Genomic DNA, 15189 nt, shown 5'->3' on the forward strand with positions numbered 1-15189 from the left:
AACATTCGCAAATCAATCAATGTGATAGAACAAATTAATAAGAGAAGAGTGAAGAACCACATGGTCCTCTCAATTGATGCAGAAAAGTATTGGACAAAATCCAGCATCCATTCCTGATTAAAACGCTTCAAATTATAGGGATAGAGGGAACATTCCTGAACTTCATAAAATCTATCTATGAAAGACCCACAGCAAATATCATCCTCAATGGGAAAAAGCTTGCAGCCTTGCCATTGAGATCAGGAACATGACAAGGATACCCACTCTCACCACTCTTGTTCAACATAGTATTAGAAGTCCTAGCAATCAGACAACAAAGAGAAATAAAAGGTATCCAAACTGGCAATGAAGAAGTCAAACTCTTTCTCTTCGCAGATGACATGATTCTTTATATGGAAAACCCACATGACTCCACCTCCAAACTACTAGAACTCATACAGCAATTCAGCAATGTGGCAGGATACAAAGTCAATGTACAGAAATCAGTGGCTTTCTTATACACTAACAATGAAAATACAGAAAGGGAAATTAGAGAATCGATTTCATTTACTATAGCACCAAGAACCATAAGATACCTGGGAATAAACCTAACCAAAGAGGTAAAGGAACTGTACTCGAGGAACTACAGAACACTCATGAAAGAAATTGAAGAAGACACAAAAAGATGGAAGACCATTCCATGCTCTTGGATCGGAAAAATAAACATTGTTAAAATGTCTATACTGCCTAGAGCAATCTATACTTTTAATGCCATTCCGATCAAAATACCACTGGTATTTTTCAAAGAGCTGGAGCAAATAATCTAAAAATTTGTATGGAATCAGAAGAGACCCGGAATCGCTAAGGAAATGTTGAAAAACAAAAATAAAAAACTCGGGGCATCACGTTACCTGATTTCAAGCTTTACTACAAAGCTGTGATCACCAAGACAGCATGGTATTGGCATAAAAACAGACACATAGACCAGTGGAACAGAGTAGAGAGCCCAGATATGGACCCTCAACTCTATGGGCAAATAATCTTCAACAAAACAGGAAAAAATATACAGTGGAAAAAAGACAGTCTCTTCAATAAATGGTGCTGGGAAAACTGGACAGCTACATGTAGAAGAATGAAACTCAACCATTCTCTTACACCATACACAAAGATAAACTCAAAATGGATAAAAGACCTCAATGTGAAACAGGAATCCATCAGAATCCTACAGGAGAACATAGGCAGTAACCTCTTTGATAACAGCCACAGCAACTTCTTTTAAGATGTCTCCAAAGGCAAAGGAAACAAAAGTGAAAATGAACTTTTGGGAATTCATCAAGATCAAAAGCTTCTGCACAGCAAAGGAAACAGTCAAGAACACAAAGAGGCAACCCACGGAATGGGAGAAGATATTTGCAAATGACAGTACAGACAAAAGGTTGATATGCAGGATCTATAAAGAACTCCTCAAACTCAACACACACAAAACAGACAATCATATAAAAAAAAAATGGGCAGAAGATATGAACAGACACTTCTCCAATGAAGACATACAAATGGCTATCAGACACATGAAAAAATGTTCATCGTCAATTACATTTTCCAGAACTTCTATTCCATGGTAATCTAAACCTATAGCTTCAATATTCTTCAAAGTATGCTTTCTGTCTTATTATAGTCATATCCTGACTCTCCCTCAACACCCAAGGACACTGTTTTCTCTGAATACATTTTCTTATTTCACTTCAACATCTGGAGGTAAGCACTGCCCTTGCTTCCCACTGCTAACATGAGAATATAAGCCTCTTCCTTGAGAAGGTAAATATAAAATCAGAATGACTCTCCCTTTAAGAAAAAAGAAATCTGGTTCTGCCCCCCACCTTCCATTAAAACTGCTCACAAAGGTAGCACAAAACTTCTGTATTATCGATTTCAAAAGAAACTTTCTTTGGTCCTCATTTTTCTGGATCTTCCTGGGATATATGGCAACATTATTCCTTCACTACTTCTTGATATCCTATATTCCCTTTTTTTCCTTGGCACTACTGTTCTTCTGGTTCTTTTCATACCTCTTGAGAAGGTTCTTTCACAGACTCATCTTTTTAGCTAAGAATACTGAGTATTCCCGAGTTCTGTCCTTGGCCCACCAACTATTTAATTGCCTCTATCCCTTTTTCTCCTCAGACTCCTGTTCTCAAATATATGTATATGTGTATAAATGTATACATAGTTATTCAGTTATACCATATGAAATTGCCATTGATCAAATATCTTTGACCTATAAAAATGGCAATTTCGGGGGCACCTGGGTGGCTCAGTCAGTTAAGCCACTGCCTTTGGCTCAGGTCATGATACTGGGCTCCTGGGATCAAGCCCCACATGGGGCTCCTTGCTGAGAAGGAAGTCTGCTTCTCTCCTGCCTGCCACTCCCCCTACTTGTGCTTGCCCTCTCCCTCCCTCAACCCCCTGTCAAATAAATAAATACAAATCTTTCAAAAAATGGCAATTTCGTATGGTCTGACCTAATATTTATAGATAAACAGCTCTCTGGTGGAGTAAGAGAAAGGAAAAAAATAACCCAATTGTAAGATAGGAAGAAAATCACAAAAGGCTGCAAAATGAAGTCCCTAAAAATGCATTAGCTTGGAGAAGTGGTATGTACTGTCACATGAATGATGCTATTGGTCAGGTTGTAAGTACAAGTAATATAAATAAACCTCAAATCCAAGTTATTTTAACAGGTAATTAGTAAAGTGCCATTTGAACATGACAAACACTAACCAGGACAAAACATCTTCCTATAAATGTGGCCAACAGTAAGTGGTTTAAGGTGAAAACAATGTTACAAAAGAAACATGGCTTTTATTGTCATTCTTCTGGAATAGGAATAACCATTCTATACAAAATGGTTCTCAAACTAACTTGGGTAAAACTCTTGGAAGCCACAGTGGTCTTTTTGGGGAATACCCCAAAATGGCAACACATTTTAATTTTATCATATAAGGTTGGAAACAATGTTATTAGCAGAAAATGAGTATGTAATAAATATACAATATGAATGTCACAGGGGTTTTGTTTTCTTTGGCCATTACTGTATTCCCAGTGTCAAGAAGGGCATCTAGTACATGGTAGGTTCTCAATAAATATCTGTAAAATAAGTCTATCTATAAAAATATCAACCACAACAATCAAAGTAAGGTTAAGCACTTCCCACTTTTTTTTTTTTATTAACACAAATTTGCCACCTGTCCATTCACTTTGTCATCTGCTACAAGTGAAAATAGTCCAGGAAAATTATATGCAACAAAACCTTTAAAACAGAAAATTCTGTGCATTTACTTTGACCTGAGTAATGCAGTACCTCAAGTCCAGGTCCAAGAGAATCCTGCTGAAAAACCACCACTTCAGTATGGGTTTGGAATCATGTACCACTGGCCATAAAACAGTACTTCCTATTCAATTTAAACAAGACAGTTTTTTTTTTACCTTGAAATAAATGGTTGATGTAAAGAAGAGCTGTGCTAGATGGTCAAAAAGAAGTGGTTTCATCTCTAGGAATTAAAAAAAAAGATTATTCAAGATTCCTTTAATTAATATTACACTGAGTTAAAAGACCCCAAATTTTCATGGTACATACCAGAGAAGCTACTAAAAGGAATCCAGGTCACAAGTTGAAGGAACTGTGATCGACAACAGAAGCCATCCCAGAGAGGAAGGCTCTTGTACAGGAATGTTTCACAGGAATAAAACCCCTCCTATAACAAAAGTCAATAGTAAAAACTCATATGAAACTCCTCAAGGGGCACCTGGATGGCTCAGTCGTTAAGTGTCTGCCTTCCGCTTGGGTCATGATCCCAGGGTCCTGAGATCGAGCTCTGCATTGGGCTCCCTGCTCAGCGGGAAGGCTGTTCTCCCTCCCCCACTCCCCCTGCTTGCGTTCCCTCTCTGGCTCTCTCTCTCTGTCAAATAAATAAATAAAATCTTAAAAAAAAAAAAAAAGAAAAGAAACTCCTCGGTCCATAACTACTCTCTAAACAACCAGTTTAGGGGCGCCTGGGTGCCTCAGTGGCTTAAGCCTCTGCCTTTGACTCAGGTCATAGTCTCAGGGTCCTGGGATTGAGCCCTGCATCTGGCTCTCTGTTCAGCAGGGAGCCTGCTTCCCCCTCTCTCTGCCTACTTGTGATGTCTCTCTCCGTCAAATAAATATATAAAAAGTCTTTTAAAAATTAAAACAAACTGTTTATTCTGTGCTATAGTTGTTTTACTCTTAGACTAAATTTTTTGTCATCAATATAATAAAAGCCTTGGGTTAGGTCCAGAGTTTCTCACAAAAAGGGCCAGATGGTTAAAATTTGAATATGTTACCATCTTTATCAACATACTTCTCAAATACCATAAAATAGCAATTGGAAAGAAGGTAAAAAGTCAAGCTATGGAACATTTTTAAAGGTAAATAAAATGGTACTACTCTGGAGTATATGCAGTCATGTATACAATGTTTGGACGCCTGGATTGCTCAGTCGGTTAAGCATCCAGCTCTTGATTTTGGCTCAGAGTCGTGGAATCAAGCTCCCAATGTCAGGCTCTGTACTCTGTGCGGAGTCTGCTTGTCCCTCTTGCTCTGCTCCTCCCCTCTGCTCACTCACTCTCTCTCAAAGAAATAAATAAAATCCTTTTAAAAATGTATGCAATGTTATAATAGGGTTATAATTTCTTTAGAGGCCATAGACCAAATCCAAACTCTGGGCAGCTCCATCTGAAGGAACACTTGAATGTGTAGACTGCTTATATTTTCACCAAAGATTTAGTTAGGGCTTTCCTTTTTTCTTCCCTGTGTTTCCCTGAGCCTTAAAGAATGGCATGCATCAGGACTCCATCCTAGACTTTCTTTTCATGACATGAATTCTCTAGATAATCTCATCTACAACATAGCTAAAACCACCACCTGTATCATGAGGAGTCCTAAAGCTATATATCTAGCTCAAATCTCATTCCTCAGCTCTAGACTCATTATCTATCTATTGGATACGACCTTTCAGATATCCCATGGGCATCTCTTAAGTCAAATTTCTGAGCCACCTGGGTGGCTCATTCAGTTAAGCATCTGACTTCGGCTCACCTCAATGACCCCAAGGTCCTAGGATCGAGCCTGTATTGGGCTCCCTACTCAGCAGTGAGTCTGCTTGTCCCCTACCCCTCCCTCTGCTCATGTTCTCTCTCTCAAATAAATAAAATCTGCAAAAACATAAGTCAAAATTCTTTCCTTCCAAGACTGTTCCTTCTATATCCTCTTTCTTACCAAATGCCAAGCAGGAAACCTAAAAGTCAACCTAAAAGTATCCCTTTATCATCATTACCATAATATACATCCAACTTCCAATTCAATGGTTTCACATCAAATCCTTAAGATTTAGTCATTTATTATGCACCTCTTTTGTACCAGGTACCAAGCTTAACACTTGTACAGGAAGAAAAGTTAGACAAGGTTCCCACTGGCTGGGAGCTCATAATATGTGGAAAGACAGATACTGAAAGTGCCATAATACAGGTAAGCACAGTGAACTAAGGAAGCACATAATATAAACATCTAAACCAGACTAGGGCAATGAGTATAGGCTTCTTGATGGTGCTGATAAATGAGCTGCAGCTTAAAGTACAACTAGGGTTACTTACGTACACCAAATAATTAATTGGCTAAAACATTAAAAAATATTGTTGATTATGAGAACACAATTATTAACCCTATGAGGTCTATGTTACCAGCTAATTCAATTAGTTGAATGCATTCAATTACATCTTCAGTTTGTTCTTTATAGACCTTATTTGCATAAATTAACAAATTATTTCCTCAAACCCAACAGTATAGAGATAAATGTCAATTCAACTCAACTCTATTTATAACGAGCTTTGAACTGAGCAAATACTGTTTACAAATTGTGCCACACACCAACAAAGGGTATTCAGTGGATATCTAAATAAATTTTAGTAAGAGGTGGTGGAGTATATATGAAGAAAGTGGAATCTTACTTGTAAGAAGCACTGTGCCCTGATGATAGTGTCTAAGAAGTTGGTAAATTGTTTTCCATGTTCATAATTATTCATCTTGTACCAAATGCACTCTGGAACAGAAATATTAAACATAAGTATCTGGGTGAATAACAATAAAAACTATACAAATAATTACCACTATTCTAAAGTGACGTGACAAATACAAACAAGTAATTAGTCTTATACACCCTAACCAACTTGCACTACAGACTGTAACACAGGTAGGTGGAAGTCATAGTGAGATGTTTCTCAAGAACTTAATGATATAGGGAAAGCTTACAGTGAAAAAATAAACTAGTAAAACTGATATATAATAAATGTGATTAGCGGGGCGCCTGGATGGCTCAGGTCATGATCCTGGAGTCCCAGGATCAACTCCCACATTGGGCTCCCAGCTCATGGGGAGTCTGTTTCTCCCTCTGACCTTCTCCTCACTCATGCTCTCTCTCACTGTCTCTCTCTCAAATAAATAAATAAAAGATTAAAAAAAATAAATGTGATTAGCTTAAGTCACACAGTAGTCCAAAAGACTATATAGGTATGAGTTTTAGTAAGTGGTAATCTAATTATATCATATCCAATCTAAAGAAAAACTGAGCAGGAAAAGGAGAATTAGCCTGGAACGAACTAAAACCAACTTTAAATACTTCAAGACGGGGCACCTGAATGGCTCAGTGGGTTAAGCCTCTGCCTTCAGCTCAGGTCATGATCTCAGGGTCCTGAGATCAAACCCCACATCGGGCTCTCTGCTTGGTAGGGAGCCTGCTTCCCCCTCTCTCTCTGCCTGCTGCTGTGCCTACTTGTAGTCTCTCTCTCTCTATGTCAAATGAATAAATAAAATATTTTTAAAAAATTAAAAATAAATAAGTAAATAAATACTTTAAGAGTCAGGAGTTGCTTACCCAAGAAAGAAACAATCCAGTCAACAGAAATATGATCTCTAGAGAAACTGTCCCCCTTAGAGGAATACAATGAGCAGGCTTTATTTACTATGGCCTGGATGAAAAACTCCCTTATTGCTCTTTCCTTCAATTCTGTAATTAAGAAATCTTCTAATGACTAATTTGGCTCTCATCTATACTGATGGCAAAGAGGAGATACTATTGTTGGCAGACATGAACATTTTGGTCACCAAAAAGAATTACTTCTATTATAAAATAGTAAGTTGATATTCTGACTTATATATTGGTCTTCTCTGAGTGTGTTTAGCACTAGTCCGATGATTCTGGGGCCTGAACAGTAAGTTTCTAGACATATATAGATGAAGAGGCTTTGGACTGTGATGGTCATTAAAATGGAGACATGCAGTGAGTTTAGGTGGCCATCCAGCAATGTTTCCTTAACAACATACCTCCTTTCTTATTGTCTCCTAAAATTACAAGGAAAGAATACCAGCTCTAAATATATGATTATCAGAGAAATAGTTACAGCATACAAAGCCTCCTCCTATTTAGAATTTCTTACCCTTATAAAAGATATGAATTATTTTGTTCCTTCCTCATTCACCTAATGCTTTTAAGTAACAATTTTTACCTTCTTGTAATGTTTGACTCAACCAGTGATAAAGCCTCAGTAAGATAGACTCATCTTTGACACAGTTAAGATAGTGAAGTAACAGAGAGTTGTTCAACACTGCACCCATCTGAGAAGGCAGCTGCAAAGAGAAATCAGTCAACTGTAAGTATATGAAAAGTAGGTTATAGCAACAAGGAAATCATCAGAAAGCAAATATATAACAAAAATAAAGGGTATGAAAATCAAATGAAAAATGCAGATAAGCACATGGTCCAGTCACATACCTCTAAGCAGTGGATGTTCTGTAAGAGTTGAGGGAAGCTTTTAAGCTGTTCTAGTGGAAACGATTCATTGCTACTGAGATAATCAGAAAGAGTCATCTCTGTTTTCCCACATTCTTTAATGCAGCTACTAGAATTTAGCACTGGTATAACTGAGTAGGAATTCCATTTCTAAAGAAGAAAGACAATAAAACAATGTATCAATAGACTACAAACTAAATGTAAAAGCAATTGTTGAGTTTGTTCAATTAATAAGGTCTGAATGTGGTTTGCATAGAATCCTGGGCAGTTGAAATGCATTTAAATATCTATAATCTCTTCAAACATCTGAATGTTTATTGTTTGGATTTAAGAAAAAAAATTGCACAAATCATCTGCACTATTAAATACTTACTCTTTTTAGAGGACGGACTTGACCTGGACCTAACATCAATTTTAGAGGTTCAGGAGGGGGTCCCTGATTCCTTTGCCTCACAGCAAATAGAGCTGCCTTCCACAAATTCTCTGAATTCTTAAAATAGATCTATAAAAAATTGGATTAAAGTCCATGAGTAGGTACCCATAACCCAAAGCAATATAAAATCCCAAACTCTTCATTAACTGAAAGCATATTAATTATGAAACATTTTGCAGCCATGCAAATCCATTTAGGTTTTTTTCTGATCAAGAATCTATTAAATACATCAAATAGAATCAAAACAAAGTGCCAATCCCTAAAAAAAACTTTCCAGAAACAGTGCTGCAATACTAGATCTTTTTTTTTTTAAATATTTTATTTATTTATTTGTCAGAGAGATAGAAAGAACAGAAGCAAGGGAATGGCAAGCAGAGGGAGAAGCAGGCTCCCTCCCTGCCAAGCAGGAAGCCCGACATGGGACTCGATCCCAGGACTCTGGGATTATGACCTGAGCCAAAGGCAGATGCTTAACCGAATGAGACACCCAGGCATCCCTGCAATACTAGATCTTAAAACGGTATGCTGTAAACATTTCAGTTCAAATCTGCAAATTGACTTAATCAAAAATAACACATTTCAATCTCAATATGACTTACTACTCCTTAATCCCTTACCTTCTTCCTTGCAGGCAAAGATACAGAAATCAACGTAGGAGCAAAGAACTTATACAACGACAACAAAGCCTGGAGGTGAGGCTGCATTCCCTGAAATGAAATAGGAAAATTGAAAATTTTCAATTTTCAACCCTATGGCATAAGGAAAAAAAGTAATGATAAAGTAAACATATTAAGTGTATATTCAGACCCTAATTTTACTATGTGATATGGTATAGGAAGATGATATAGAAAATCAAAGAATAGGGGTGCCTGGGTGACTCAGTCATTAAGTATCTGCCTTTGGCTCAGGTCATGATCTCAGGGTCCTGGAATCGAGACCTGCATCAGGCTCCCTACTCAATGGGAAGCCTGCTTCTCCCTCTCCCACTCCCCCTGCTTATGTTCCCTCTCTCACAGTGTCTCTCTCTGTTGAATAAATAAATAAAATCTTTTTTAAAAAAAGAAATCAAAGAGTAAATAACCAGACATTTAAATCAATGATCATAAAAATACCCTCACCAGCCTGTGGACTTCTCTTTTATGACCTTTTCTCCTACTTTACTTCTTATATTTTCTCTCTTCTTCTCTGTCCATGCCTTAGGTCTACCACTTATACTGCTAGCATGGCTTACGTTCACTGGTAGCATACTCAGGACTCAAAGTTGATTCATTCTTGATTTAGACAGAAAGGTGGGAAGATAAAAAGGAAGCCAAGAAAACAGGGCAAAAGAAATATTCAAATCTTATTATCATAGTTCCTGGAAAATTAACTAGGAAATCCAACAACTGCAGTGGTCAAGCACCTTGATAGAACTAAAACAAGTCTTAATATAAACATTAATATTATAATGACAGAAGTCATTACTGCTGGATACCTGTGTTAGATATATCTGGCTATCCAGAGAAAGCATACCACTAAAATGAATTCCAAGAAAATAACCAAACTTCTTTTATTATATTACAATTTTGTTGAATCAAATACTGTTCAAAACAAGGAAGGCAGAAATGGGGCTTAGAAATACAGTATTCTTATTTTTATAACAGCTTCTTTTTAAAGATTTTATTCATTTATTTGACAGAGATCACAAGTAGGCAGACAGGCAGGCAGCGAGAGAGAGGGAAGCAGTCTCCCTGCTGAGCAGACAGCCCGATGTGGGGCTCGATCCCAGGACCCTGGGATCATGACCTGAGCCGAAAGCAGAGGCTTTAACTCACTGAGCCACCCAGGCGCCCCATAACAGCTTCTTGAAATTAAATTTGTTATAACAAAACCAAAATAATCCAGTTTATCTATGCTGAAATACCTTCTAATTTCTATACTCACTGTCAATTAGTATCAGTGTTTGTTTTGACTTGGAACATTTTTTGATAGAGCAAATATTTAGTAGAGGAAAGACGTGTAGCATTTATTGTCTAGTTAAATGAATGTATCTTAGTTGTTAAAAAGTTACCATTCTCTGCTTTTTTAAAAATAATTCCAGTTAAACATGGCATATTGAACATATGGATTTAACTCTGGGTCCTCCCAAAGCCCCAGTGAAAACTAAGGGAATGAAAAAGGCATAAAGCACACATTCAAAGAGAACAAGAGAGACACAACAGCAAATGAAAAGATCCCTAAATGGTTTTAGAGCCTAGAATGAAAAGAAAATGGACAAAGAGTTGTGAATTTAGCAAAACAGAGAAAACAAAACCTAAAGTAGCAACAGAAAAAGGCTCAAAAGCAGCAGATTCAGGTTTGAGAACTCTCAAAAAGGCTCAGGAATTTGAGGGACCAGATACCTCTGAAAAGTGGAAGTAGCAGAAGTACAAGAGAAGCAGAAAATAGGACTGGTTGAAAACCTAAGTAAGAAATACAGCCCCGGGGCGCCTGGGTGGCTCAGTGGTTTGGGCTGCTGCCTTTGGCTCAGGTCATGATCTCAGGGTCCTGGGATCGAGCCCCGCATCGGGCTCTCTGCTCCGCAGGAAGCCTGCTTCCCCCTCTCTCTCTCTCTCTCTGCCTGCCTCTCTGCCTACTTGTGATCTCTGTCTGTCAAATAAATAAAATCTTTAAAAAAAAAAAAAAAGAAATACAGCCCCAAATTCCTTCCTCACCCCCTTTCACTGCTTACATCCCATGGGGCTAGTAGTCAAGTTTATAACCTATGATGGTAAATGTTATATGTCAACCTGGCTGGGTCCCAGAGTGCCCAGATATTTAGTCAAACATTATTTGGGGTGCTCCTGTGAGAGTGTTTTACATGAGATTAACACTTAAATTGATGGACTTTGAGTAGACTGCCCTTCATAATGTGGGTGGCCCTCATTCAATCAGTTGAAAGCCCTTATAGAACAAAAACACCAGCCTCCCCCAAGCAAGAAAGAATTCTCCAGCAGCCTACTTAAAAGAATCTGTAACACCAGCTCTTTCTGGTTCTACAGCAGACTGCCTTTGGACTCAAACTGAAATATCAGCTCTCCAGGGTCTCCAGCCTGTTGGCCCCCCAACAGACTATGGACTTGTTAGCTTCATGATCATACAAGTCAATTCCTTATAATAAATACCCTTCTATATATCTATACATGTATCCTATTGGTTCTGTTTCTCCAGAGAAGCCTAATACAACCCCTAGGCAGGAAATAAGAGAATTCTTCTCCAGGGAAAGTGACACAGCCATCTATGGGGCTCCCTAGTGAAACATCAAGATCCTACAATGAACAAGTCCTGCTCACATGCAAAACCTTCCAATCACCATTTTAGTTCTTTACTATTAAATATGGAAAAACAAGGTTTGCCAGGCATTTGAGAAGGCCTCTACTATGAAAGACCAAACTAACTAAAGAAAGGAATTCTGAGGAAGCAGAGACAAAGCTGGAAATAGGGGGGAAAAATCATAGCCCAAGTCACTTAGGCTCATGCTAGGCAGAGAGGAGAATCCTAGAAACCATTCTTACCAACCCTCAGGGAAGAGCTAACTCCCCACCTCTGTTCCAAAGATTGGTCTCAACAGAGCCTGGTGTATGTATGATAACAACATGTCTGCTCCACTTCCCACCATTCATGTTTGCCTCCAGAAAGACAATTTCTGTATTTTGTTTCATTCATGGATCAGGAATTATAGGGTATGAATGGGTATAGAGGGGATACATGCCATTGCAGGTGTCAGAAATTCACATATTCAATTTATTTGTTCTAACATGCAGATTATGCCACTAGACATGTTGGGTTACATGTAAGCACACTATTCCTTCTTGGTTTGATATTGTTGGACTTAATCAAATTCACCAAAATTCAGCTAATTAAAACAATTATAAATGCATCTTTATAGGGGTGCCTTGGTGGCTCAGTTGGTTAAGCGTCTGCCTTTGGCTCAGGTCATGATCACAGGGGCCTGGGATGCAGCCCCACGTCGGGATCCCTGCTCAGCAGGTAGGCTGCTTTTCTGCTGTCTCTGACCCTCCCCCTTGTCCATGCTCTTGCTCTCTCTTTCTCAAATGAATTAAAAATCTTTTAAAAATGCATCTCTATAAATGGCCATTGATAATGGGATAATTTACTAATATACTATATAAAATGTTATTAATGAAGTCATACATTCAATGTCTGGGTTTAAAATTTTTATACAATCATGTACTAAATCATTTTCTAAACTTGAACACATGCTGTTGTTTCAGTTAATAACAATCAGTAAGATCTTATTTATGCTAAGAATTTTCAGTAGTCCTCTGAAATACTTTGCTATTCACATGGAAAAATGTACAACTTCCTCACCATTCATATTACTGTGACATACAATTCAATTTGGACAGAAACATTATCACTGACATCTTCAGAGAGCTTAGAGAAGATATTGCACTGATAGAACCAAAACAGGGAGCTATGAAACAAGAATGATCATTGAATTGTCCTAACAGCAAAGCATGTTACATGCACTGGAGAAGCATGAATGTGCACATGTGTTTGTGCTTTTCATTAAATTTGAATGCCTTCAGGTAGATCATGCAGGCTCCAACAGTTAGGATAGACACTACAACTTCCTACTGTTTCATACTCAAAGCTTCATAGACTTCTGTTACCTGACAGGTGTAGTGGAAATAACAATGTAAGAAAGCTGTAAGGACAAGAGATAACAGTCAGGGAATATACTGAAGTTTATGTGTCCAGAAAGGAATGCTTTCCTAGATCATATCCACAAAAACTTAAGCAAACAAACAAACCAACCATGTTACTTAAATAGAGGAAGTTTTTAATTACTCCCTGACACTTGTTTTCTAGCCGTGGCAACACAGTTCCCTAAACAGTTTTACTATTTGCCATCTATGTGTCTTTATTTATGCTGTTCCCTCTGCCCTTCTCTTCCTTCTTGGCCTAGTTAAATCATATTAATTCCTTAAAATTTCTCTCAAGCATCACCACTCCTTCTTGAATCCAATCTTACTGATTTTTTATTCCATTGACTAAGCTCCCCAGATAGTAAGTTCCTTGAAGATCATGGCTCATTCAATTTTATATTCCCCAAAGCCCAGTAACACAGAGTACACTTGTCAATTTTAGGGCTTTTTAATACTCACCATTTTGGCCTGAAGATCAAGCAATTTTCTCACCCGAAATGGTTTGACTAGAAAAGGTAAAGAAAAGTACAATACATGGGGTTCAGAATAAAAACAAACTATGTGGCTCATATAGCACCTTCTTACAACACATCAAAAATATAAACAACCCTCTTCAGTTAAACCAGTAAGCAGATGCTCTAAAAGTACTCAAATACAATTCCCACAAAATCTTGACATAGAACTAATGCTACTAGTTAACTTTGTAAAGGCCAATACAAACGCTAATTCTACAGAGTAAATGTAATACAACTGGAATGAAAATACTCACCATTCTCTTTTTTGGTAAGCAAATATAACAAATGGCAGACATAAGGGCACTGTTAAAATATGAAAAATTTGAAAAGAGAAATGACAATATATCTTGAACAGAGTGGCAACACATTTTCCTCAAATGTCAATCTTCTACTGATTAAGTAAAAAGGCTTCAGGATTTTGTTGAACAATAGTTCTAAAAGCTTCTGTTTTTCATACTACAACATAGTGGTAAAAGCCAATAGTGTTCATTGGTATCTCATTATACCATTTTAAGGTACTTTTGGAATATAGAAACACTGCAGACAACTTGAAAAACAGAAAAAGATCCTACAATCTAACAAAAATTCATGTATTCCCCCCTCCAGTAATCCATATTTATTATGACATAAACTTAAAACTTTTATCTTGATTCCCTAATTAAAAGCATTTTCCTGGGACGCATGGGTGGCTCAATTGGTCAAGTGTCTGCCTTTGGCTCAGGTCATTATCCCAGGGTCCTGGGATAGAGCCCTGCATCAGGCTCCCTGCTCAGCAGGGAATCTGCTTCTTCCTCTCCTTCTGCTCTTCCTTCCTGCTTGTTCTCTCTCTCTCTGTCAGATAAATACAATCTTTGAAAAAAGCATTTTCCTGGGCATCTGGGTGGCTCAGTGGGTTGAGCCTCTGCCTTCGGCTCAGGTCATGATCTCAGGGTCCTGGGACTGAGCCCTACATGGGGCTCTCTGCTGGGCAGGGAACCTGCTTCCCCCTCTCCCTCTGCCTGCCCCTCTGCTTACTTGTGATCTCTCCCTCTCTCTCTCTCTCTCTCTGTCAAATAAAATTTTTTTTAAATCTAAAAAAAAAAGCATTTTCCCAAGTTGTTTAGTCTTCAAATGATCATTTTCAGTGATGTTAGTATTCCAGGGAGTGGATACACTATAATTTAATTAACCATTTAGCTCTGTTTGGCAAATAACACACATGCAACAAATTTGTTACTTAGGTTACTGAATGATTGGTTCCTTTGTACTGTTTCATTTTGAGGGTCCACTTGTTGAGGTTTTATTCTAGACCATGGGTCAGCAAACTACAGTTCATGTTTTAGTGAATCAAGTTTTACTGGAACATAGCCACACGCATTCATTTATGAATTATCTATAGCTGCTTTCTGACTACAACAGCAGAGCTTAGTAGTTGTGACAGAGTAAGAGTTGTGACAGAGTAACAGTTGTGACAGAGTTGTGACAGACTCTATGGCCCACAAAGCCTAAAATATTTAATATCTGGCCCTTTACAGGAAAAGTTTACCACTACCTGTTCTAGAAAAAAACATAAGAGAAAATCTTTATGACCAGAGGGTAGCAGTTTTTCTCTTTCAGAAAAGAAAATGATAGCCACAAAATAAAACATAAAAGAAAAGCCCTCCATAAATTAGAGATCATTAAATTAAGAACACCTGTTTATCAGACAAGGAAATAATCTACCACAGTGA

The 15189-nt window shown here is 37.8% G+C and overlaps 1 protein-coding gene across 1 annotated transcript in view; it reads right to left on the reverse strand.

Moving 5' to 3' along the window:
- CENPI (centromere protein I) overlaps positions 1–15189 on the reverse strand; it is a 77040-nt gene that overhangs the window by 37171 nt on the left and 24680 nt on the right. Inside the window, exons 6-14 of the mRNA XM_059386113.1 lie at positions 13735–13783; positions 13425–13471; positions 8892–8981; positions 8215–8343; positions 7824–7991; positions 7558–7678; positions 6004–6095; positions 3614–3731; positions 3463–3527 (exon numbers count right to left, since the gene is read on the reverse strand). Coding sequence (XP_059242096.1) covers positions 3463–3527; positions 3614–3731; positions 6004–6095; positions 7558–7678; positions 7824–7991; positions 8215–8343; positions 8892–8981; positions 13425–13471; positions 13735–13783 — 879 coding nt within the window. The remainder of the gene's footprint in view (positions 1–3462; positions 3528–3613; positions 3732–6003; positions 6096–7557; positions 7679–7823; positions 7992–8214; positions 8344–8891; positions 8982–13424; positions 13472–13734; positions 13784–15189) is intronic.

The sequence above is a fragment of the Mustela nigripes genome, chromosome X (assembly GCF_022355385.1).
Source record: "Mustela nigripes isolate SB6536 chromosome X, MUSNIG.SB6536, whole genome shotgun sequence".
Lineage (NCBI taxonomy): Eukaryota > Metazoa > Chordata > Mammalia > Carnivora > Mustelidae > Mustela > Mustela nigripes.